Below are 26,890 nucleotides of genomic sequence, written 5' to 3' on the forward strand. Positions count from 1 at the left end.
TAATAAAGGCTTTAAATAAAGTGTTTAAATGTTCTTGCATTTCTTCTCTCCCATTGAAGTGAATGGAAAGCAGACTTATTATTCTTACTAAAAAAAACTAAAACCAAAAACATAAAACTTTTGTAACAAAAAAAAAACTTTAACTGAAATAAAATATGTAAATATGTATATATATATATATATATATATATATATATATATATATAATTAAAAATGTATTAAAACCATAATTTGTAGTAATTTTGTTGTGTTTCTGTAATTGTATTTAAAAAAAATATGTATATATAGTTTTTATTCTGAATGCATATATATTTTTCTCTCAGATGGAGTCGTGCTGATCGACCCAGAGCAGGTGAAAGGAAAGAAAGGTGAGAGACACAGATAGATGGCGGTGCTGAGCTGTGTGTGTGTGTGTGTGTGTGTGTGTGTGTGTGTGTGTGTGTGTGTGTGTGTACAGCCTATGAAACACATGTATATGGAGTCAATATAGGGCCATATATATCTGCAAAATAAAACAATGTTTTGCAAAAAAAAAAAATGTTTTGCAAAAAAAAAAAATGTTTTGCAAAAAAAAAATATGTTTTGCAAATAAAAATAGAGTATTGAGAAATTTTTTTGCTTTTTTGCAAGCAAAAAAATAATAATTGCAAAAGAAAAGTTAACCACTGAGAGAAAAAAAAAAGTTTAGCAAAGTAAAACTTCAGCAGCATTGACTTTGCAACACATATTTCCCTTTGCGCCGCTCCTTTAAATCCGCGTTTCAGTCATCCGTGCCTCTGCGGCGCAAGCTTTCCTTTGCGCTTCATTTTTCTTTGCGCCTCGCTTTGTGTCCCTGATTTGACGTGGGGGGAGGGGTCAAGAGGTTGGGGTGTGTACAAGAGACGAAGGCGCGTCCCTCTCGGAACGTCATCAGCGCGAGCCCCAGACTTTTTTTTATTGACATATTTATAGAACATTAACAAAAAAGGCATTCGTAACTTCAGATTTTACAAACAAACCTGAGCGTACATACAGATATTACATCACAATATACATATTCTCATCAGCAGGCAAATAGAGCCCCAGACTATTATTGTCAATAATACATACCTGTGATCCATCACCCGTGCTGCGTTCCAGTCCAAAATAGTCATGCTCTTCACTCGCTAACTTCCCTTCATCTCGTTCACTCGGATGTACGTCATTGCGAGTGCCCACTACTGGCGGAAACTGCAATGGGCTGAACTGGAACGTCCTAAGCCCTTGATCACTTGGAATCAGCTGTGGAGTTGATTTATTATTTAATTTTTTTCCCTTTAATAATTTGTTTAATGCAGTATCCAAATGTTTATAGGTGTGTTTGGGTTGTTTTAAATTTAAAACATTATAATTAATATATCATAGAGTTGTCTGTGTGGTGGTGATTAGACGAGATATGTGGTGACGTCACAATCGTACTGCATTGTGGGACATATAGGTGCCTGAAGTGTACATTTGAAGCAGACTCGCTCCCTCGGTCAAAATCGAGGGAACGAGGGTCTGTCCATATAAACTTCCCTCGTCCACTTCACGAAGTGGAACGCACTTCAAATGGCGGCAGGGATTCCCCCAAGGGGAAGTGCTTAGGGAAGTTCGCAAGTGCGTGTCTAAAAGTGGACTGGAACGCAGCACAGCATGTCTCTGCTCCGCCATTTCGATCGATCCACTCGGTCTGGGGCTCGCGCTGATGACGTTCCGAGAGGGACGCGCCTTCGTCCCTTGTACACACCCCAACCTCTTGACCCCTCCCCCCACGTCAAATCAGGGACACAAAGCGAGGCGCAAAGAAAAATGAAGCGCAAAGGAAAGCTTGCGCCGCAGAGGCACGGATGACTGAAACGCGGATTTAAAGGAGCGGCGCAAAGGGAAATATGTGTTGCAAAGTCAATGCTGCTGAAGTTTTACTGTGCTAAACTTTATTTTTTCTCTCAGTGGTTAACTTTTCTTTTGCAAATTTTTTTTTTTTTGCAAAAAAGCAAGAAAAATTCTCAATACTCTATTTTTATTTGCAAAACATATTTTTTTTTTTGCAAAACATATTTTTTTTTTTTGCAAAACATATTTTTTGTTTGCAAAACATTGTTTTATTTTGCAGATATATATGGCCCTATATTGACTCCATACATGTAGATTAATGAATCTGCTGTGTGTGTGTGTGTGTGTGTGTGTGTGTTGAGGCTCTGAAACACATGTACATGAATGAATCTGCTGTGTGTGTGTGTGTGTGTGTGTGTGTGTGTGTGTGTGTGTGTGTGTGTGTGTGTGTGTGTGTGTGTGTGTGTGTGTGTGTGTGTTGAGGCTCTGAAACACATGTAGATGAATGAATCTGCTGTGTGTGTGTGTGTGTGTGTGTGTGTGTGTGTGTGTGTGTGTGTGTGTGTGTGTGTGTGTGTGTGTGTGTGTGTGTTGAGGCTCTGAAACACATGTAGATTAATGAATCTGCTGTGTGTGTGTGTTCATCTCCTCTAGTCTACATCATGTTGTCCTGTACGTTCCGCTACGGTCGGGACGATATGGACGTCATGGGAATTGCGTTCCGCAGGGATATATTCCTGTGCACACGGCAGGTCTATCCTCCTCTCCAGGACAAGGAGCGCAGCGTACACACTAAAGTGCAGGAGAAGATCCTGCGCAAGCTCGGAGACGATGCGTATCCCTTCTTCTTTGAGGTTAGAGTCATTTCTGATCACTTTAATCATGGATGCAAACAGCACAAGAAGACGGACATAAACTTTTGCTTGAAAGTGCACCTATTGTGCTATTTTAATTTCTAATTTTGTTTTGGCCTCTCCTTCAATACGTTTACATGCATCCAAGTCCAAAACACTTTAATTTTCTCATAATATCCACTTCAGCATCAGCTCTTTTCTCTCAGTGTCTGAAACGCTTCGTTTGAAGATTCAGTCTCTCTAAGCCCCGCCTCTCTGAGAGCTGCTCTGCTCTGATTGGTCAGAAAGTAAACGCTCATTATCATATCTGAATCTCAGCTCTTGACACACAGTGATACAAACAGTGACGATGGCGTGGGTTTTACCGTATCAATCTGCAGAAAACAGCGTCTTCTCCACATGAACAACACGAACCAAACTCTTCCAGTCTCAGATACACTACAGTGTTTGAGGGCGGAGCTAAGAGACGCTGTTCAGCCAATCAAGACCACAGGCTGGCATTATGCAAATTAGTTACAAACCTATGTATCTTCAGCTGGAAGTGAGACTGAATTACTGACGACTCGTTTCAGTTCAGGATCGCTTCTTTCTTTTAAGAGACAAAAACTCCATTTATCTGATCCTTTGACATTTGAAACTGCAGATCTTTCACATTCACAAACTGCTCTATTACACACTACATGAAAGATCAAATCCGAAAAAGCATAACAGGGGCACTTTAAGTGGGTTTGTGCGGGGGAATATGTTGTGATTTCTGATTGCGTGTGTTTTCTCTCAGTTTCCAGATAACCTGCCGTGTTCTGTAGCGCTGCAGCCGGCGTCCACTGACCCAGGAAAGGTAAATGGTCTCAAAACATCAGAACCACAAACATTCAGTGTTCCGATAATATTGTAATTTTTATTAATATTTTGAATTTTAGTTGCACTAAATGAAAATGTTTTTTACATTTATTTAATTTTTTATACAGATCACAATTCTCCCACAATTCTGATTAGACAACTAATTGTAATTTACTAGAGGCTCTAACAAAATGTTTAATTAATTTGAATTTATTACTATTTATTACTATTACTTAGTGGGGTTTTTTATCGGTTGAGTGAATGATTCAATGACTCACTCACTCATAGACTTCAGACATTTCATTCCTGGACGAATCAGTGTTTTTGAACGAATCTGATTCATGACAAATATATTTTTAACAGTCACTTGACGCCACCTACTGGTGTAACGATGTAATGATACAATCTTTATTTGAATCGAGATCACAATCTTTTAATGATTAATCATGCAGCTCTAATTTTAAGTAATGGGTGTTTTTTTATGGTTTTAGTTTGTTTAACTATAATAACCTTGGTTTGAAATGTATTTGTCTAATTAATTGGAGTAAAAGTTGTGTGTGTGTGTGTGTGTGTGTGTGTGTGTGTGCAGCGCTGTGCAGTGGAGTTTGAGGTGAAGGCGTTCTGTGCAGAAAATCAAGATGAAAAAGCCCAAAAGAGGTGAGAAAAGTCACAAACGACAGATCAACAAAAAAAAAAACTAAAAGAACAAAACCTGATTAATAGAATACAATACAAATCACTATTTTAATGCACTGAAATAAAAATTAAAATGCATAATAGTAGCCAATCAGAAGCCTTGTAGATACCGTGTTGGTTAGTGGTTGAGGCAATTATAACTTTTAAAGGGGTGGTTGATTATGATTTCACTTGTCTAACTTTAGTTAGTGTGTAGTGTTGCTGTTTGAGCATAAACAACATCTGCAAAGTTACAACGCTCAAAGTTCAAAGCAAAGGGAGATATTTGCTTTTAAAGAAATCGCTTTTTAAGGACTACAACAAACGACTGGTAGAGACTACACCACATTCCTCCCGGGTTAGTGACATCACCAACCCTAAAATTTACATAAACCCGCCCCTTGAACATGATTTATAGATTATCAAGACAGAATATGCTAATCAATAACTAGAAGATAACTACACATCAGCTTCATAAATTCATCAACTAACCATTCAGAAATGTCCTGTTGCTTCTACATGTTGTCACTTCTTCTTGAGTCTCTCCATCATTGTCTGACTCCGGTTTGAACATAAAAGCTAAATGTTTTTGAAATTTTAAGTGCATGTGTGTGTGAGGTAAAATGACACAAGCTCTTGAAGCTCCGCCCCCTGTGCTGGGAGCAGCAGCTCATTTGCATTTAAAGGAACAGACACAAAACGGTGTGTTTTTGCTCACCCTCAAAAAGTGACAATTTTAACATGCTATAAAAATATCTGTGGGGTATTTTGAGCTAAAACTTCACATACACACTCTGGGGACATCAGAGACTTATTTTACATCTTGTGAAAAGGGCATTTTACCGCCCCTTTAATAGATTATTGTCTTGTTTGAGACCCAGATCATTATAATGTGGTCTTCAGAGCAAAACCACAAGATCAAGACTCCAACTCTTTACTCTATGAATGCATCTCTCTCTCTCTCTCTTTCTGCAGGAGTTCGGTCCGGTTGGCCATCAGAAAGATCCAGTATGCTCCAGATAAAGGCGGCGCCGTCCCGTCGGCTGAGACCACCTGTGAATTTGTGATGTCTGATAAACCGCTGCACATGCGTGTCAGTCTGGAGAAAGAGGTGGGACACAGCCATAAACATGTACAGTCAAACCAAAAATTAATCAGACACCAGATATAATTATTATTATTTACTAGTGTGTGCAGGACACATACTTTACTTCATTTATGTAAGTGAGGAGAGCAAAATAAAGTAAACTGTGACATATTAAACCCAAATATTCTTCATACAGTGACTACCAGTAACATTTGGGACCAAACATTATTCCGACACTTTGACCTGATCATGTTTTGCTGAAGTGTGTTTTCTTTAATTGCTAATGCTCTTTTTACACACAGACTGAACAAAATGAAGCATTGCTTGGTGATTGGTTGAGCTAAACTGGTATTATCTAATTGTGTAGTTAAATTTAACAGCTGACAGATATTCAACATTATTCATGTGTGAGACAGTCTAACAGAAGGACGGACAAAACCAGTCAAATATCAACTGATATTCTCATATTTTACTACTATTTTCTAAACTATAGCGAATAAGCTGTGATAATGTGAGAAATGTTGAAGGTGCCTGAATACATTTTGGGTTGACTGTAATGCATATCCAAACGTAAAAGAATCCATTTAAATCTGCGACTGTGTGTTACAGACATACTACCACGGAGAGATGATCAACATCAGCGTGGACATTGACAACAGTTCTAACAGGAATGTGAAGGACGTGTCAGTCTCAGGTACATGAACACAGTGCATACTTTAAACTGATGTACAAGTGTGTGTTTAGTGTGTGTGTTTAGTGTGTGTGTTCTGTTTCTCCGTATCACAGTGGAGCAGGTTACTAGTGTGGTGCTTTACTCCAACGACAAATACATCAGTCCTGTGGCCTATGAGGAAACCATGTGAGTACAAACACACCATTATTACAGTCAGTGATGTCACAGTAATGTCACATGCTCTTATGACATCATATAATAAATGAGTCCTCATTCTGAGGTGACTGATTACATCACTCCTCGACTTCATAGTTTAAGCATAAAAACACGCAAAACGCGGTAGAGTGGATCATTGAGCTGTTTGTGTTCATCCATGTCCTCAGTACTGAATAAAATGTACTGTAAGTTTATATTCACAACTGATGTTTTTCTTGGCTTTGCACACCGGTTTGGATGATATTATTGTTATGTTATTTATTTTTGCAATAATTAACTTGTGTAAATGTCACAAAAGATTTCTATTTCAAATAAATGCTGTTCTGTTGAATTTTCTATTCATCAAAGATAATCACAGTTTCCACAAAATATGAACTTTTTTCAACATTGATAATAATATTAGAATAATGAAATTTGAAAAGGGACCAGTTTGGTTCATTGAGCTTGTCGCAGTGCATTATGGGAATTATTTCTCCATGAAGAATACATTCATTGCTACTCTTAATATAGGAATAGAAACATTTTGGAATCTAGATAAGCAGATCACTAGATACATAGTAACATTTGGGGAGTGTTACCTTTATGATGTCACTGTCAGATTGGAGTTTTTATGATGTCACTGTCAGAATGGAATCTTTATGATGTCACTGTCAGAATGGAATCTTTATGATGTCACTGTCAGAATGGAATCTTTATGATGTCACTGTCAGAATGGAATCTTTATGATGTCAGAGTCAGAATGGAATCTTTATGATGTCACTGTCAGAGTGGAATCTGTATGATGTCACTGTCAGAACATTAATGTATCGTAATTGTGTAACATTTGTCTTGTGTTTATGATGTAACAGTACACAATAAGTGTGGTAAACTGATTAAACGGTTGTGTTACAGGGACACTGTGCCCGCTGGCACCAGTCTGAAGAAGGTGTACAGTCTCTGTCCTCTACTGGGCAATAACCGGGAGAGACATGGACTCGCTCTGGATGGAAAACTGAAGCATGAGGACACTAACCTGGCCTCCTCTAGCATGTGAGTGCGGATCATTCGCCATCTATACATGGATATCTGAATGTTTCAGCCCTGATGTTTCTTCATCTCACTGTTCTCCTCAGTGTGAAGGACGAGGTTTTGAAGGAGATTCTGGGCATGTTGGTGGCCTACAGGGTGGTGGTGAAGTGTAATGCAGCGGGGTGAGTGAACACCAGGTTAGGTTCAGTGTCGCTTCATATCTGTGTGTTGAGGAAGGGCTTTGCTAATGGCTTTATTTCTGCTCTCTTACAGCGTCGTTGGATCCAGGTGAGTTTTGATTGGTGTAGACTAGAGTTTTCTCAACTTTTGAGTGTGTGAGTGTGTAAGTGTGTAAGGTATAATCGTGTGTGTGTTTCAGTGAGGTTGCTGTGGAGGTTCCCTTCAAACTCATGCATCCCAAACCTGATCCAGGTGAGCACATTTACAAAAAAAAAAAAAGTATATATATACTGTATATATATATCTCATATAAAATCATGTATATATCATGCAAAAATTTAATAATAACCTATGCCATGCCATTTTGAGTGCAGAAATTGTACATGTTTCTTACCCATTTAGTTCATGCATGACTGACAAATATGCATCACAAGTTTATTCATGTTAAAACAGTGTAATTTAAATGCATGGACATTTTTGTGTGCTATTCAAAACCATAAATATTGAATAAAGACATACAATTTTTTGTGTGATTTTACAGCTTATCATGATTGCAAAATATCCATCGGTTCCTAAAAGCAAACTCAATTTGTTAATAGCAAATGCACATACAGTACATGGAGCAAATTCCACTTACTGAAACTACATCAGTTATAAATATTAGAATAGAAGTATCTGCTAAAGGACCATAACATATACAGAAGAAATGATATACAATTGCTCTCATATTAACTTCCATGCATTACTGTAAACATGAGTGTCAACTATGATGTGTCAACTATCTTCTGAGGTAATAAACAGCATGATGATGCATAAGCGATCATAACCATAAACCAAAATACACACAACTCACGACTGTAATAGAGTCTGGTGTGAGCATTAATGATGCAATACTCTGATATGCATAAAACTTTCTAGCACACATATATTGGGTAAAATGGTCACTTGCTTTTGAAACAGAGCTCATATAATTCTGAATTTGATCGGGATTAGAAGACAATTAATATTCAGTAATGTTATCAATTTAACTGCATCAGATCAGAGCGAATTTGGAGCTGAATTGAGCTGTATGATCACGACACTAAAAAACAAGTGAATTAAACGGGAAATTTTAAAATGAAAATAATATTATCTTTTAAAACATACTCCAATAATCTTTTTTTTACTAATCAAAAATCATTTTTTACTGTGTAGAACAGCTTTGAACTCATTTCATAATTGAACTGAGTTGAAACAACACTGAACATAAACCATAGAGCCGCTTTACAGCTGAACTTGAATTGGTTTCATAACTGATGAATTGTTATGTTGTATAAAGCGCTGTATATATGACTTGCCTTGATAATAACTGAATGTTGTCTGCTTTATTTCCTCCCTGTTCTCCTCCTGCTAAAGAGAGGTAAGAATATCACTCTTCTGTGTTTCCCAATGCAATAGTCCATTATCAGGGTGTATATTCAGCGGGGTTCGTGATACCGCTTATGCTAAATGTGCTGTAATATAAAACCCTTCATATAGAGTCCTCGTGTCTCTGATTCCACGTGTTCGTTGCACAATGTGTGTTGTACACTATCCAACAACACACACACTCTTGAGATGATAAACGATCCGCGTTGGCTCTGGGAAACGAGAGTTATATCGCCGATATCAGTGTCCGATCTAAATGCGATCCCGTCTCTTGTGTAGAGCCCCAGTTTAACGTCGTTCTTTGAGTAAATCTGTTGTTGCTGTTCAATAGAAACACTTTTATGACATCAAAACAAGGGTGTGTGTGTCGTTGACATAAAACACCTTTGTTCCTGTTTTCTGATTTAGTGCTCCTCTTCATCTCTACATCAGCCTTTTACGTTGATTGAGTTTCTTGTGTCTCTTTGTGTGATTTTAACGCTTGTATGTGTGTGTGTGTGTGTGTGTTCAGTGAAGACACAACTGACCTGGTGTTCGAGGAGTTTAAACGCTCTTATCTGAAAGGAATCATCGGCGATGATGACGACTCTGCGGCTGAGCCTTGAGAGCCTTCTCCACGGATGACACGTATATAAGTGTTTATGCCGGCAGAATCGTGCATATAAAGATTCAGAAGCGTTAGTGGATGCATGTTGAGATTTGTAGATGATGTAATGTGTTTTAATGCGAGAACTTTTAAGCCAGGTACGAAAAACAACTGGCCGATAATCATCTATTCACTTCTAATAATTATATACACTCTTAAATGGAAAGTTCAATGGAATTCTGTCAGGCGCTTCATATATAGAAAATTCCCATCATGGGATCATTTTATGAATTTACTTTCCATTAAACGGCTCATAAAATAAATAGTTTATAACTTTAAACATAGACGTATTATACAATCATTTAAGATCTTATATCGAATGTTTTTGGCATTAAAAATTGAGAACCCCTTTTTTAAGAGTGTATATTTTAGTTAAATTGATCACATTTGCATTTTGATGCATAAGATGTTTTTGAACCATAAAATAAAGCAGAATCTAAAATAAACCTTGTTCCAAGTGTGAACTCAGTTAAAAAGCTTCTTCCTAGAATACTAAAAATATAAATGTAGAGCTTTCCATAAGGAAAAACTGATATACAGTACATAATTTGTCACAAATGGATGTTTAACCAATTATTTTACAGTGAACATTTTAAAGAGGTAAATTCTGTTGTTATTTGCTCTGTAAATGCTTTGAGCTAAAATAAAACTATTTTTGCTGTTGGCAAGCATGATCTCTATACCAAAAGAGCAAAAGACTGGATATTTGTATTGAATCCATCATTACAAAAGTGTTACTGAAGCCCTGTAACGTATAACACGTGATAAAGTCTTGTAACATTAGTTAAAATAATGCCACAAGTTAACATACAATTGTGCTATTGCTTTGTGTGTTGAACTGCTAGACTTTAATGCATGTTTAAATCAAATCAAATAAAAAAGTGCTGTTTTACACAATTGTTGCGTCGTGTCAAATGCGTTAAATGCTTATTTGAATGTTGTTTTTAGCTTAGCAACATGCTAAAGTCATGTCTGGGAGCACTGTGTTGCTGACTAGTGTTTCAAATCAGTTGAAGCAAGGCTGGTCACTACGTTTCGTACCTTATTTTTCCATGCAGAATAAGCCATTTCCTATGAATGTGCGAGATTTCCTATTCATTCAACGCTATAGGAAAATAAGTAGAAGAATGACAAAGTACTGTTTGCGCTACAAACCAGTGCGTTTCAGATTATACAAATTTAAATAATACAATAACAAAATACCAGTTTGGAAAATCTAGCAGTATAACTGACTGAAATAATGGAAAGCATAATTCCATTGTCCAAAATCAATGGGTCGAGTTTTTGGTTAAATGCCTGAAGTAAGGTCTGTGATTAAAACAAGTTTAAGATGTTTTCACGTTATTCTACGACACAGAATACATGTCTAAAATGCATCTTAAAGGCAATTGCTAATAAGTGGGTAAATGGCACTACAAATGTCGTCTGAAACTTTAAAGGGGAACTATTATGCCTCTTTTTACAAGATGTAATGTAAGTCTCAGGTTCCCCATAACGTGTCTGTGAAGTTTCAGGTATTTTATTGTTCCATGTTGTAAATGCCTATTTTTAATGGAAGGAAAAACATGCTGTTTTCGTGCATGTCTCTTTAAATGCAAATGAGCTGCTGCTCCCCGCCCCCTTTCCAGAAGAGGGCGGAGCCTGCTAGAACATCACGATCACTCTCGTGACATTGCAGTTCTTCATCATCATGAAAGTTTATTATCTGCATGCGTTTCAAAGCCATTTCAGTCTAAACTTCTGATATATGGTTCTCTTTCACGTCTTTTTGCGCTTAAACTGTCAAATACACACAAGGTTATGTCAAAAACACACAAAGTTCACATTAAATTAAAGTATTAAAGTGAAAGCAGCGCTATATACAGTACCTACTGCTAAATATGCTGTTAATATGAAACAAACAACAAAAGCAAAACAGAAAATCACTCACTGCTCTTGACTGAATAACTTCAGAAACATTAATAAGAATACATTTCTAACTTGAATGCTAAACATGACGAGGAGATAAACATGGCGGACTGTGTTCTGCTCACTCAGGGGCGGAGCTAAGCTAATAGGGCGGAGTCCATCAGCAGTCATGGGCGTGGCCTGTTACCATGTGATGTCACATTGGAGCACATCCCTGAATGGCTCATTTTGAGACAGTGTTTCAGATTTATGGGGAAAATAAAAAATTTATGTGGATGGATTTTTTACCATGCACAATGTGTACATGCACTGTGGAAATATTTTCAAAAACAATATAAATGTTAATTTTGCTAAACTGCTAAATAAGATATTTGAATAAAAATATTCTTTAATCGGTCTAGATAAAAACACACACAAAAACACTTTAAAAACACACACAAAAAGTCAGATTATAGAGTAGTTTAAAATTTATTGGAAGTATAAGGGTAATCAACACACAGAACATGAGCATGAACATCATTGTTGTTTTTTTCATGTTGTGTCATATTGTTGCAGGGTGGTTGCTTAAATTCACAGCGCCCTGGACAACATTTTTATGGATGGGCCCCCCGCCCCAATGTGTAAAGGCAACACCGTAAGAGGTTCCCCATCATATTGTTGTGTGTCTGAATAATCCAAACTCAAAAGATATAAGCCCTATGTAAACAGACTCTCTCTCTCTCTCTAACAGGTGTTTAACACTTTTATTGTGTAAGACAACACCTCTCTTCTCTCCGCTTACCTATTCTGAGACACGCAAACCATCCCAGCTTTCCTGTTCTCATTCCCATTTTTGCTCTTATCCTCAGTGTGTGTCCTCTGAATAGCTGGGAGGATGATATAACAGCTGATTGGTGCGTTCCTGCTCATTTTACATTCTTTACAAACATCTGTGTCAGGGGAGCAACCTCCCGGCTGATCTACACGGGAGGTTACAATACACTTAATCAAGTTACAAGACACGTACTGTAAATAAACACCGATCACATTCACCTGGACTAATTCATTCCGATCATGAGAAAGCGAAGGCTCTTCTTTCAGCCGAAGGTTCACTTCTACATACAAACTATATAGAGTGGTCTTAAAATAGAATCTATGTGTAATGTATAATATTACAGAAATGCTAGGGGTTAGGTGGAAGAGTGGATAATTTTAGAGGCTTGTTAGAGGACAAAATCATTCGGTTAAGAGTTCAGGGCGTGGGTCTAGAACGTAGGGTGTAGGTTTAGGGGTTTAGTTAGAATTTTGGGGGGAAATTTTAAATATTGGGTGTAGGTCAATTCCACATATTTTTTTTCAATTACGCATGAAGTTCATTTACTTACTCATTTTAAACCAATGGGTTTCCTCACTTTTTTTAAGTTAAGTCAATTGATCACTTTTTATAGTTTAGAATGTTGGGTGTAGGTCTTGGGAGTAGATAAATGTTTGGTTTTAGAATGTTGGGTGTAGGTTTAGAATGTGGGTTTAGGTTTAGAATGTTGGGTTTAGGTCTAGAATGTTGGGTGTAGGTCTAGGGAATAGATAAATGTTTGGGTTTAGAATGTTGGCTGTAGGTTTAGAATGTTGGGTGTAGGTTTAGGAGTGTAGTTAGAATGTTGGGTTTAGGTTTAGAATGTTGGGTGTACAAAAAAAAAAAAAATCAATCAGCCAAGCCAAAAAATGGCAAAATATTTAGTGGTCTTTTTATGGTCTTATCCATTTGAATTCCAAATCACTGGTCAGGAAATTAGCAATTGCTCAAATACTGTAGATAAAGTAACTTAGCACAGAATAGCCTTCCCCAACTTGCAGACAGCTTTTTTGCCAGAAGAAGAAAAGTCAATGTTGTTCCACTCAATGTTAATGGCTTCAAACAGTTCACGAAAAATGTCTCTCAGTTGGTTTGAGTTTAATGTGATACAAAATATTCACTATAGGGTTAAAAAAATTGGACTCTGACCAAGGTTAAAACATGAGCTTGATGGACTTGTTCTCAAGCCACTTCTTGGTTGCCTTTGCAATTTGAGCAGGAGCATTGTTTTGTTGAAAAATAACATCTGATCATTCATCTTTAGAAAACAACTTTTTGTGGATTTGTGGGAAGCAAGCCATTCTGCAATATTCTCATGTACTCCAAAGCATTAAATGACTTTTCACAGTGAAGCAGCAACTAAAATGACACTTTTCCTCCATGCTTCACTGTGATGGAAAAACATTCAGTATTATATTTCTCAGCATCACCATGCAACTCGTTTCATTGTAATTCATGATTCCACACACAATTTCCCATATTCTGCCACAATTTCCCATATTCTTTGATGATAGCAATGGCTTTTTAAGTAGTGCATTTGCTTAAATTTGGCTTATTTCCTGACCAAAACTTACAATTAAAAGCTTAGTGTTTAACCATTTTGGGCTTGGTCCGTTTTTTTTTGCCCAGGAGTGTAGGTCTAGTGTGTAGTTAAAAGTTTGAGTGAAAGTTTAGAATGTTGGGTGTAGGTCTAGGGAGTAGATAAATGTTTAGGTTTAAAATTTTGGGTGTCGGTTTAGGAGTGTAGTAAGAAGTTTGCAGGAAAGTTTAGAATTCTGGCTGTAGGTTAATAAGGTCTAGTGAAGTTAAAAGTTTGGGTGAAAGTTAAGAATGTTAACTTTCTTTCTAAGAAAGAAAGGTGTAGGTTAATTGATTAGGGTGCAGGTCTAGGGAGTAGATACATTTTTCAGTGTAGATTGTTGGGTGTAGGTTAAGAATTCGGGTTACAGTTTTGAGGGTGTTGACTAAGAGTTTAGGGTGTAAGTCTAGGCCATGGGGTGCCAAACCTGCTCCTGGAGAGCTGCCTTCTTGCAGACTTTAGTTCCAAACCTGCTGCAACACACCTGCATGCTACCTGAGCACCTCGATTAGCTGCTCCAGGTATATTTAATTCGGGTTGGAGCTAAACTCTGCAGAATGGTAGCCATCCAGGAGCAGGGTTATCTACCCCTGGTCTAGGCTGTAGATAAACATTTGGGTGCTGGTTTAGAATGTTGGGGTTGTTAAAGAGTTTAAGGTGTAGGTTAAGAGCGTAGGGTACAGATGTGTATCTTTATGGAGTTCCCCAGCTGATATCTGTCTCGGGGAACTCTTGCGGGTTGGTAAAATCTCTTCCAAACATGTCATCACATCTGTCTGGGTACAACAGAAACCCGCTGAATGTGCTGCTGGACTCAATCCCGGTGTACATGCCATTAGTGGTGCTGTCTTTCACCTGCACCCACACCCAGTCACCCTGACTCAGACTCAGCACCACCTGCTGAGAGGCGGTGTTCATTTCCACTGGCGTAGTTGTCCTCACCACGGCCTCAAAGTTGAAGAAGAGTCCGACCTTCAGCATACGGGTGGACACTTGCAGATTGTAGCTAAACACGTAGGTTCCGTTAACAGGGGCGGTGTAGACGCCATTGTCAGGGTTGTAGTGCTGGTTTACATTGTAGATGGCACGTTTGAAAGGTACTGGGCGGTTCGGTAGAGGATTGGAGGTGATTAAAGCGGCGGAGAAAGCAGATTGCACGGCAGGTGAGCAAGGTCCAGGCACACCCGTTATTCCCATATCTCCCTGATTACCTTTAGGTCCTGTGGTTCCATTCGGACCCTGCGGCCCTGTCAAACCAATTTCTCCCTTATCACCCTTATCACCCTTTTGACCCTGGGCTCCTGGAGCACCATTGCTACAATTACACAAGCCCTGAAGACCTTGGTCACCCTTCTGCCCTGATACACCTGGAACACCAGGCACGCCTGACACACCTGGATCGCCCTTCAGTCCTTTGGGACCGGGGTCTCCAGCCAGCCCAGGTAACCCACGTGCACCTACAGGGCCAGGAAGACCCGGTGCACCATCCGCCCCTGGTATGGGCTCACAGGTTGCCGGGCACTGACCGTCTTCTCCCTTTGGACCCTGATCTCCCGTGGGACCATCCAGACCACGGTCACCCTTGTCACCTGAGAAGCACGTATGCAAACATGGTCACCAGGGGCAGTGATAGACATTGTGTGAATGTTAATACATTAGTGAAGTTTCACTGACCTTTCATCCCCCTGTCTCCTTTCGGTCCTGAAAATCCAGTGGGACCAGTGTCACCTTTATCTCCAATATCACCTTTTTCACCTGCGGCGATTGACACAATTCATTTAAATTAACACCAGTGTTGGATAATAACTAGCTTTCCAATGGTCTCAATGATCTACTTAAGCTTATGATGCTTTTGGTAAATGCATCCCAGATTAATCCACCTTCTTTTTAACATAAGAGCAGGTGCAGCCATTCTTAACTTGAATATTAAAGGCTTCCAGTGTCATTCAGTAACTTTAGCTGTACAAAAAGTCTGTTTTGCTGCTTGCAAACTGGTATATTCCTAATCTCTAAATCTACACCCAACATTTTAAACTTTCACCCATACTTTAAACTACACTAGACCTACCCAACATTTAAACCTAAACTTCTATCTACCCCTTAGACCCGCACCCTGTTCTATTAACCTACAGCCAGAATTTTAAACTAACTACACTCCTAAACCTACACCCAACATTCTAAACCCAAACTTCTAACTACGCTCCTAAACCTACACCCAACATTCTAAACCCAAACTTCTAACTACGCTCCTAAGCCTACACCCAACATTCTAAACCCAAACTTCTAACTACGCTCCTAAGCCTACACCCAACATTCTAAACCCAAACTTCTAACTACGCTCCTAAACCTACACCCAACATTCTAAACCCAAACTTCTAACTACGCTCCTAAGCCTACACCCAACATTCTAAACCCAAACTTCTAACTACGCTCCTAAACCTACACCCAACATTCTAAACCCAAACTTCTAACTACGCTCCTAAACCTACACTCAACATTCTAAACCCAAACTTCTAACTACGCTCCTAAGCCTACACCCAACATTCTAAACCCAAACTTCTAACTACGCTCCTAAGCCTACACCCAACATTCTAAACCCAAACTTCTAACTACGCTCCTAAGCCTACACCCAACATTCTAAACCCAAACTTCTAACTACGCTCCTAAGCCTACACCCAACATTCTAAACCCAAACTTCTAACTACACTCCTAAGCATACACCCAACATTGTAATCCCAAACTTCCAACTACACTCCTAAGCCTACACCCAACATTGTAATCCCAAACTTCCAACTACACTCCTAAGCCTACACCCAACATTGTAATCCCAAACTTCCAACTACACTCCTAAGCCTACACCCAACATTGTAATCCCAAACTTCCAACTACACTCCTAAGCCTACACCCAACATTGTAATCCCAAACTTCCAACTACACTCCTAAACCTACACTCAACATTCTAAACCCAAACTTCTAACTACGCTCCTAAGCCTACACCCAACATTCTAAACCCAAACTTCTAACTACGCTCCTAAGCCTACACCCAACATTCTAAACCCAAACTTCTAACTACGCTCCTAAGCCTACACCCAACATTCTAAACCCAAACTTCTAACTACGCTCCTAAACCTACACCCAACATTCTAAACCCAAACTTCTAACTACACTCCTAAGCCTACACCCAACATTGTAATCCCAAACTTCTAACTACACTCCTAAGCCTACACCCAACATTGTAAACCCAAACTTCCAACTACACTCCTAAGCCTACACCCAACATTCTAAACCCAAACTTCTAACTACGCTCCTAAGCCTACACCCAAAATTCTAAACCCAAACTTCTAACTACGCTCCTAAGCCTACACCCAACATTCTAAACCCAAACTTCTAACTACGCTCCTAAGCCTACACCCAACATTGTAAACCCAAACTTCTAACTACGCTCCTAAGCCTACACCCAACATTCTAAACCCAAACTTCTAACTACGTTCCTAAACCTACACCCAACATTCTAAACCCAAACTTCTAACTACGCTCCTAAGCCTACACCCAACATTGTAAACCCAAACTTCTAACTACGCTCCTAAGCCTACACCCAACATTCTAAACCCAAACTTCTAACTACGTTCCTAAACCTACACCCAACATTCTAAACCCAAACTTCTAACTACGCTCCTAAGCCTACACCCAACATTCTAAACCCAAGCTTCTAACTACGCTCCTAAGCCTACACCCAACATTGTAATCCCAAACTTCTAACTACGCTCCTAAGCCTACACCCAACATTCTAAACCCAAACTTCTAACTACGCTCCTAAACCTACACCCAACATTCTAAACCCAAACTTCTAACTACACTCCTAAGCCTACACCCAACATTGTAATCCCAAACTTCCAACTACACTCCTAAACCTACACCCAACATTGTAATCCCAAACTTCCAACTACACTCCTAAGCCTACACCCAACATTGTAATCCCAAACTTCCAACTACGCTCCTAAGCCTACACCCAACATTCTAAACCCAAACTTCTAACTACGCTCCTAAGCCTACACCCAACATTCTAAACCCAAACTTCTAACTACGCTCCTAAGCCTACACCCAACATTGTAAACCCAAACTTCTAACTACGCTCCTAAGCCTACACCCAACATTCTAAACCCAAACTTCTAACTACGCTCCTAAACCTACACCCAACATTCTAAACCCAAACTTCTAACTACACTCCTAAGCCTACACCCAACATTGTAATCCCAAACTTCCAACTACACTCCTAAACCTACACCCAACATTGTAATCCCAAACTTCCAACTACACTCCTAAACCTACACCCAACATTGTAATCCCAAACTTCCAACTACACTCCTAAGCCTACACCCAACATTGTAAACCCAAACTTCTAACTACACTCCTAAGCCTACACCCAACATTGTAAACCCAAACTTCCAACTACACTCCTAAGCCTACACCCAACTTTGTAATCCCAAACTTCCAACTACACTCCTAAGCCTACACCCAAGATTGTAATCCCAAACTTCCAACTACACTCCTAAGCCTACACCCAACATTGTAAACCCAAACTTCTAACTACACTCCTAAGCCTACACCCAACATTGTAAACCCAAACTTCCAACTACACTCCTAAGCCTACACCCAACATGGTAATCCCAAACTTCCAACTACACTCCTAAACCCTACACCCAACATTGTAATCCCAAACTTCCAACTACACTCCTAAGCCTACACCCAACATTGTAAACCAAAACTTCTAACTATGCTCCCAAACCTACACCCAACATTCTAAACTTTCACTCAAAATTTTAACTACACACTCATGGGCAAAAAATGGACCAACCCCAAAATGGTTAAACACTAAGCTTTTAATTATCAAAAATGCACTTTGTTATTATTTTAGTAATTTGCATATAGCGGCAAATTAATTCAGAAGTCTCGCACATTCACAGGAAACAAACTTTTTGGAATTAACTGCTAGTTTAAGTGTGTAGCTTCACCACAGTTTAACTACTTTGAATTATGAAGTGAATAAGCTCCCCCAACACTAATGCACACACATTCATACTCAGTGTTGGGGGTAACGAGTTACAAAGTAACGGATTACAGTAACGATATAACTTTTTTGGGTAACGAAGTAAAGTAACGCATTACACTAAAAATATCGGTAACTACACTACTTTACTAGACTATAGGAACGCGCTTTCCTGCGTTACCCAAGCCGTGTTTGCCTGCGTGTAAAGCTCTGATCTGTTTAAGTGGTGCATGCATGCCTGTGTGTGTGTGTGTGCTTCTCTGGGCACAGTTGTCATAAAGATCGATTTGAGTGACGTAGCTGCTGGTGCGAAGGGGAGCGGGAAATGGAGACGGAGACAGGGGGTTTCGGCCAGTGGCGATATTCACATTACTTTCAGTTTATTGCTCGAAAGGACAAAAATATTCGCGTGAAATGCACTCAATGCCCAGGCAGCAAGTACTGGCCATCGGGACTACCGGGAGATTCCCAGTGGGCTGACGTGCCGTTTGGGCCAATATCTCATACTTTTTTTCTTTTTCTGTTTTTTGTCTTAACGGACCACAAAACTCGTACATCGGCGGCCCATTCGTTTTGCTTAATTGGCGGAGCTGGGTTAAGTGCGTGCCGGTGTAATGCATTAGTTCAAAAAAGTCTGCGTCAGTTTTTTTTTTTCCTGATAAGTTAGCTGACCGGCCCATGAAACACCTTGCCCCATTGGATCTTTTCTTGATTGACACTGGGCTGGTCCAATCACATCTTTAAACACCTCCCCCTTTGGGCTTTGAGCGAGCGTGCAGCAGTGTCAGTGTGTATCTGTCAAAATAGTCTGAGAGATGGAGAAGAAACGCAAGGAATATGCAGAGAAATAGCGTGAAAAATAGACACAGGCCCTTCAAGCAGACGCTGTAAAATGTGTCAAAATGTTTTCTGCAGCAGCAGGACCTTCATCAGCTCCCGTGGCTGATGATGAGGGATAGTGAGGAGGATCAGGAAAGAGATGAGAAAGTGTAGAGCCTGCGGTAAGCAGAACTAACAGTTACTTTCAAAACACTATGTCTATGTCATGAGTGTAGGAACCCATTACCCAGAACGCATTATTTCCACATCTGCATAGTTGATGATTACCGTAATTTACTATAAATTTAATGAGACGCGTTTGTAAACCATGTTTTCTGCCAAGATAAAAGCTTGATGCAGTTTCCGTCAAAATCAAAGATCATGTGCTTATATCTCTTTCAAGTATAGAAATTAGTACAAAACGAATTATGAAAGTTTCCTTTATTTTTCAGTGCATTTGTTTTACAAAATATGTCTATTAGTGTGCTATTATTATTATGGCCAAAATGCCAGGGTCGATTTTTTTTTTGTCCCAGTCCAGCCCTGATTATGTGTCTACCACCGCGGACATTTGTCCTTAACCAGTTGTTTGTGGATTTTACAGTGAGGCATATTTCTTTGTGCAGACATGGATATTGTTCTTTCAAATGGTTTTACATGCCATTTTGTATAGGCTACATTTATAAACACTATGCGGACAGGGCCAGGCTGATAGGGCTATGATGTTTGTCCATGTATTTACACGGTAAATTAAGAAACGGGAAAGTAAAGTAATAAGTAGTGAAGTTACTTTTCAAATGCAGTAACTAGTAAAGTAATCTCATTACAATTTACAGAAGTAACTAGTAACTAGTAACTAATTACTTTTTTTGAGTAACTACCCCAACACTGTTCATACTGACGTAAAATGCATAGTACGAGTCTCACCCTTTATGCCAGGACGTCCTGTGAATCCTGGACGACCGGGAAACCCAGTGAGCCCTCTTGGACCTGAACTACCAGGAGCTCCTGTGAGTAGCAGATTCGGTTAGTAACACCCTTGACAATATGAAACCAAGAGAGAAAATACAATGGAGTTTAACTTCGTGTCTGTACCATTCAATCCGCGGTCGCCTCTGTCTCCTTTCTGGCCTCTGTTTCCGGAGCAAGCGGAGCAGATGCAGTACCAGGGCACCTGGTCCGCAGTGGGGGGAACCGGAGCATCCAGAATCATCTGACAATAGGATAAATCAGGCTCCGCTGCTCCCGAAGAGAATGGTGGCACCATTGAAGTGTTGTCAGTAGGCTGTAATCCTAACGGCGTACCGCGGAAGTCAGGAATTAAAGCACACTGTCCGAAAGACAGACAAACCAACACCCCAACAATACTCCTCATGTTCTGTAGACAAAAAAATTTAGTTTAAAAAGCACGTCTCACAATAACAAGAGTCAAGAATGTTCTTTAAGGTAAAGGTTCTTTATTTAACATTGATGGTTCCATGGAGAACCTTTCCATTCCACAAAAGGTTCTTTAGATTTTTTTAAATGTTCTTTTGGAACCTTTATACACTGTAAAAAGTGATCAGTTGACTTAACTTAAAAAAAAAAATTGTGTTAAAATTATTAAGTAAATAAACTTCATGCTTAATCAAAAAAATTAAGTAATGTGGAATTGTCAAGTTCACATAACTTAATTTTTTTCAATTAAGCATTATGTTTATTTATCTAATAATGTTAAGGCAACGGGTTTACTCAATTTTTTTAAGTAAGTGAACCGAACACTTTTAGTGAAGTTTGGTTGCAAGCAGGTGATTTAAGCAAACTTGACTTGGCAAACACCACTGATAAATGTACTCATAAGCTCATTTAACTTTAAAATAAAGCGAAGTTAAACGAATAATACCAGACAGCCAGAAAGCGAGACAGATTGATCACCCACCATGTTCCAGTGATGCAGCATCATGCTCTTCCTCAGTGTGTGAAAAAATCTCTGATGTCCAATCGACTTCTCTTATACCTTATATACCTGCACCTGTGCGTGTTTGTGTTTGTGTGTTCGGCCGCTGGGAGTCGGATATTTTTTCTCTCGACCTCATTAGGCCCAGAATATCATGAGTAATAATAATACAGTAGAGAGAAAATAGGAGAAAGCCATTGTGTGTGTGACACAGCAGTGTGAGAGCAGGCGCGGCTCCTTCAGGACTGTAACAGGAGAGAGTTGATGCCTCTCTGGAGATGATTTATAATACAGGGAAGCATGGGAACACAGCAGTCTTCTGACCCGATCCAGGTCAGAACACACACACACACACACACACACACACACACACACACACACACACACACACACTCACTCACTCACAGACACAGACAGAGAGAATACTCTTTCTGTGAGAAAATGTCACAATAGTACCTTGAATATCTTGTCACAGATCTGTTAATGGCATTGAAGAGTATCCCATATAATGCAGCAGTGCATTTGTTATTTTAATCTTTTATTTTGACAGCTGTAGTGTCACACTATAATTATTGTGATGGCTGCGCCATTTATTTCATACAGTTTTGACAGTGTCATTTTTCCTTGATTAATGTGCAGAAACAAGATTAATTCAGTGCAAAATACAAACAGAAAAAAACAGTAATGAGTAGCTTGTATTTTTGTAATAATATTATTATTAATAATAATAATTGTGTATTTAATTTATTTACTTTTTTATTTTTTATTAATTATTTCGTTTTAATTTTTTTTAATTTTTTTTATTTACTTTTTAAATATATAGTGCCTTTCCCCAAGGTAAACTCCAAGGCCACTTTACAATGCAGAAACACTAACTTTTTTCCTCTTTTTGTGTGTGTGTGTGAAAATTTGTTATTTGACTATTTTGTTATAACTGTTTATGTTTTACAGATGTTATTTATTTATTTACAGAATAGTTTTTAAAAGACCAAAAATAGCTAGGTCACATCCCATTCTGGTTTATGCGTATAATGTGAACAATACGCAAAGTTAAGTCATGTTGCTGTTTTTCGTAACTGTGTACTTCAGCATTCGTGCATTTCAAAGCGTGCATTTCATGCGTTGACTTCCACTGTAGATGCTTTAATGCAAAAGTGACTTTAGTTTTGTTTTTACCAAATGATGGACGGATCTATTTTCAGAGGCTCTATAACCTGTGAGGATTTCATGAGGAGAATAAGTATAACTTTGAGCACAAGTGAAATGCAGAACAGACTAGAAAAAGCTGCTTAGTTTATGGTTGTGGATCAGAAGAGGTGTGTTTTCAGCTGTTTCTGGAAAAAAGTTGAAATCAATGTGAATTATTAATCAGGGAAACATGCATTAAACATGCTTTGTGCTTGATTTTAATCAGATTCTCTCCTAAACTGAGCTCTTGTCTTCTGTAGAGCTGCTTTTAAAGTTGAACATTGACGCTGTTATTGAACTGAACTGAATCAACATAAACCTGAATAGAGCAAAATCACAAACATTTCTGTTAATTGCACATCATATGCACAGGATCGCTTCCCATCTCTGTTTTCTCCCCATCATATGATAGCATGTAAAAAAGAGTGATTTACTGGAAAAGGTGCGTGTGTGTTTGTGAAAGAGAGAACCACTGAAGGAGACGGTGTGTTTGTTCAGAGAGAATGTGTTATTGAATTATTTGAGGGAATGCATCCTAATGTGTTTCTGAGGAAGTATGCATTGGCTAGATGTGAAACGCAGATGTGAAACTGGACACACGAACACAAAGCTTGTTGACGGCACCGCCCAGCTCCTGACCCTGTTTACTGTCCTCCACTGTTCAGATGTGCTGCGTAACCATCCGGACCAGCACTCAGCAGTCCTGCTGGATTTATTACATTACAGGAAACACGCGTTGTGTTCGAGACTCTTCTATAACCTGCATTTGCTTCAGGCTTTATTGCTCTTTAAGAAAAGAGAAGAAAAGAGAAGAGGAGGCACGCTTTCTGGTTCACTTCCTTAACCCCTTCAGACCTGAATTATGTTTTAAGTTTCTGAAAAATATAAAAGTACATTTTCCCAGCTCATGAGGCTTCTATAAATGAGACCAAATTAAAAAATTTTAAAAAATGTTTGGCTTTAATTGTAATTTTTTTTGTCCATTTCAATGGACGTCAGGTCAAAACAGGTGTACTTCACAAAAATGTACCAACATAAAATTAAATAATAAACATAAAAATTGTTAGTATATACTTAAAGCTTTTTCTCAAGGTCAAAAACTTTCCAACAGTATACCATTTCAACTTTAATTTTGAGGTTTTTGTTTTACAGATTGCACATTGTTTGTAACAAACTAAATATCTTAGAATCAATCAATATGGTCATGTTAGAGTCATTTTTTTTGCGCATCTTTCTTTTTTTAGATCAAAAACTTGAACATTACAACATTTCAACTTTAATTGTAAGGTTTTTGCTTTATAGATCGCACATTTGTTTATTTATAACAAAATAAACCTAGGAATCAATCAATGCATTCACGTTAGAGTAATTTACTGTGTGCATCTTTGAAACAATTTCTCTGTTAACGATTGTCTTGTATTTCTACAGTACATTACTGGCAGCACGGTTGCCATGCATGATGCATGTATTTCGATTTCCAGTAACTACTGTAATTCACTTTACAGTACACAAGATCAGTACTGTAAACTACCAAATAGTACTTTACTGGATTTGTACTGTATTTCGTCATTTGATCTGCTTTTGCTGTAATTAATTATACGGTGTTGTACTGTAATATCTATATTGATACATTACTGATAAATATTATTATAATTTTCAAAATAATTACTAATAATGATAATATTATATTATATCATAATATAATATAATATGTAGTTATTAGGAAATATAGGCTATATTGGGAAAAAATATGGAAATCAATGGCTATACTGTCAACTGTCTAGTTACCGACATTCTTCAAAATATCTTCTTTTGTGTTCAGCCGAATAAAGAAACTCATACAGATTTGGAACAACATAAGGATGAGTAAGTGATGACAAATATAATTTTTGGGTGTACTATACCTATAAAGGGATAGTTCACCCAAAAATTTTAATTGGCCCATGATTTTCTCACCCTCAAGCCATCCTAGGTGTGTATGACATCGTTCTTCTTTCAGACGAATACAATCGGAGTTATATTAAAAAATGTCCTGGCTTCCAAGCTTTATAATGGCAGTGAATGGTTGTTTCTGTTTTGAAAGTCCATAAAAGTGCATCCATCCATGATAAAAGTGCTCCATGCGGCTCTTGGGGGTAAATAAAGGCCTTCTGAAGCGAATCGATGCGTTTGTGTAAGAAAAAGAATTCATTTTCAAGTTACGCTTTAGATTTATGTCAAATCTGTATGTTTCGTTTGGCCGGAAGCTAGTCATTTTACTTTATAAAGTTTATACGGATATTTTTCTTACATCTCCATCTTCCTCATCATCACTCCACATAAAGTCAACATCTGAGATACTTCCATCAGCTATATGTTCAAGCACTTCAAGAACTATATATTCTGCATATGAAAACGTTAAAAAAAATTATCGGTACTGTGATATAGATTTTTTTTATAAGAAATTTCAATCAGCATTACTGGACTTCAGTTACTGGAATGTGATTTCAGTAACAGGCTTTTGAACCCACTGTCCATTCTAATGGACAGACACATTTGAAAAAATCCTGATTTAAAATGTGAAATTCTACAATCGATTTTTAACTTTAATTAATAAGTTCAATCTTTCTATTTTACATACAAACTATGAAATACTGACAAACATATCAAAACATTTTAATAAAACCATAGAAAATGTTGCTTGCTTCTGTGTTTGGAGTGAAGTGCTGACATGCTTCTCTTCAAAGTAGTGTTTTTTTTTATAATTACTACATGCAGAGCTTTACTGCCATTTGATTGGATGACAAGCGTCCAATCTAATGGACTGCAGGCTTTAAACTAGGTGAAATGCTCCAGAAGTAAAAAAAAGGGGGGTTGACATGTGATGTCCATTGTAATGGACGCAGGGTCTGAATGGGTTAAAGGATGATGTTGTGATTTTGAATTATTTATGGGGATAGTTCTTTAAATGATGGTAAAAGTTGTTTTAAAGGAAATAAAATGTCATTGCACTACATAAGTATCATAACAGGTGCTTTTGCACTTACATTTACATTTAATCAGACGCTTTTATCCAAATGAGGAGAACAATAGAAGCAATCAAACCAACAAGAGGGCAACAATGTAAGTGTGGTAACAAGTCTCAGTTAGTCTAGCACAATACATTTAAGCAGATTTAAAAAAAAATTTTTTTTATCAGAACAGAATAGAAAAGGTAAGAGCTAGTGTTAACTGGTCAGGTGCTGATGAAAAAGATGTGTCTGCTGATATAAGCTGTCACTTAAATGCTGCAGGATGTCTTTTTTCTTCTCAAAACTATCCTTTTTGCTTTTAATATATATTTTTTAGGTGGTTTATGAAGTCACTAATGTTTCATGAACACAAAGTTGGTTTTGTCTTCATTTTCAACTAGCTCTTATTGTTTTAACATTTCACTTCTTTTTGATTGAAAGTGTGCGTATGCTATCTTTTTATTTTATTTTATTTTTTATTTTATTTTTAGAGATACACTTGGTTTGATACATTTTCATAATCGAATGCAATGACATTTTTAAGTGTGTCCAAATATTTGGGGGGCCACTGTATTTATCCCAGCTGTCGCGGCTCCTCTGGCCGGTAGGCGGCGCTCTCTCTCTCTCTCTCTCTTTAATAAAAACCCGTATTAATATAGAGTTTAGCTATAATAAGTTGGTTAATGACTTGGATGTTTTCAGATATAAATGGGGCATAATGAATTTGCGATGTTGACTCTGATGGCTGTCTCCAAATTTAGGAATGAGTGAAGTTTTTTGATTGTGAAGGAAAGGAAAGAAAAAGTGGGAAAAACTTGTATATATTATTTTTTATAAACGAGTGTTTGCGTTTCTAAGATGCTATTTCACGTCTTGAGACTCGAGACGTTTTTTGAATCCTTTGCGCACCTTATAGCTGCTTTTTTAAAGCTTTTTAAATTTGTTTTATATCTTTAATGTTTTTTCAAATAAAGTAAATAAACGCTCGCTCTCTCTCTCTCTCTCTCTCTCTCTCTCTCTCTCTCTCTCTCTCTCTCTCTCTCTCTCTCTCTCTCTCTCTCTCTCTCTCTCTCTCTCTCTCTCTCTCTCTCTTTCTCTCTCTCCCCGGGCTGCAGTGTTCTCTCTGTCCGGTTGGCGGTGCTGTGCGGCCGGTCCCGCTGGATCGCGTCTCT

The 26,890-nt window shown here is 38.2% G+C and overlaps 2 protein-coding genes across 5 annotated transcripts in view; one reads left to right on the top strand and one right to left on the bottom strand.

Moving 5' to 3' along the window:
• sagb (S-antigen; retina and pineal gland (arrestin) b) overlaps nucleotides 1–10,316 on the top strand; it is a 14,011-nt gene extending 3,695 nt beyond the window's left edge. For 3 of the 4 annotated variants that reach the window (XM_082180118.1, XM_082180119.1, XM_082180117.1), the window contains 11 exons: nucleotides 324–368; nucleotides 2,488–2,687; nucleotides 3,466–3,525; nucleotides 4,117–4,184; nucleotides 5,178–5,313; nucleotides 5,899–5,983; nucleotides 6,076–6,148; nucleotides 7,070–7,207; nucleotides 7,291–7,368; nucleotides 7,460–7,474; nucleotides 7,566–10,316. In XM_082180118.1, coding sequence (XP_082036244.1) covers nucleotides 324–368; nucleotides 2,488–2,687; nucleotides 3,466–3,525; nucleotides 4,117–4,184; nucleotides 5,178–5,313; nucleotides 5,899–5,983; nucleotides 6,076–6,148; nucleotides 7,070–7,207; nucleotides 7,291–7,368; nucleotides 7,460–7,474; nucleotides 7,566–7,734 — 1,067 coding nt within the window. In that variant the 3' untranslated portion in view covers nucleotides 7,735–10,316. Of the gene's footprint in view, nucleotides 1–323; nucleotides 369–2,487; nucleotides 2,688–3,465; nucleotides 3,526–4,116; nucleotides 4,185–5,177; nucleotides 5,314–5,898; nucleotides 5,984–6,075; nucleotides 6,149–7,069; nucleotides 7,208–7,290; nucleotides 7,384–7,459; nucleotides 7,475–7,565 lie in introns of all 4 variants that reach the window. The other variant, XM_082180120.1, reaches the window with a different exon arrangement.
• Nucleotides 10,317–14,011: 3,695 nt separating this feature from the next.
• LOC309506295 (uncharacterized protein) lies at nucleotides 14,012–21,942 on the bottom strand. Its single transcript, XM_082180089.1, has 5 exons — nucleotides 21,523–21,942; nucleotides 20,700–20,982; nucleotides 20,532–20,612; nucleotides 15,413–15,493; nucleotides 14,012–15,327 (listed from the first exon to the last, which is right to left on the bottom strand). The coding sequence occupies exons 1-5, from the start codon at nucleotides 21,544–21,546 to the stop codon at nucleotides 14,432–14,434; spliced, it is 1,365 nt and encodes a 454-aa protein (XP_082036215.1). The 5' UTR covers nucleotides 21,547–21,942; the 3' UTR covers nucleotides 14,012–14,431.
• Nucleotides 21,943–26,890: the final 4,948 nt, after the last annotated feature.

The sequence above is a fragment of the Leuciscus leuciscus genome (genome assembly GCF_965113295.1).
Source record: "Leuciscus leuciscus genome assembly, chromosome: 9".
NCBI classification, from domain to species: Eukaryota; Metazoa; Chordata; class Actinopteri; order Cypriniformes; family Leuciscidae; genus Leuciscus; species Leuciscus leuciscus.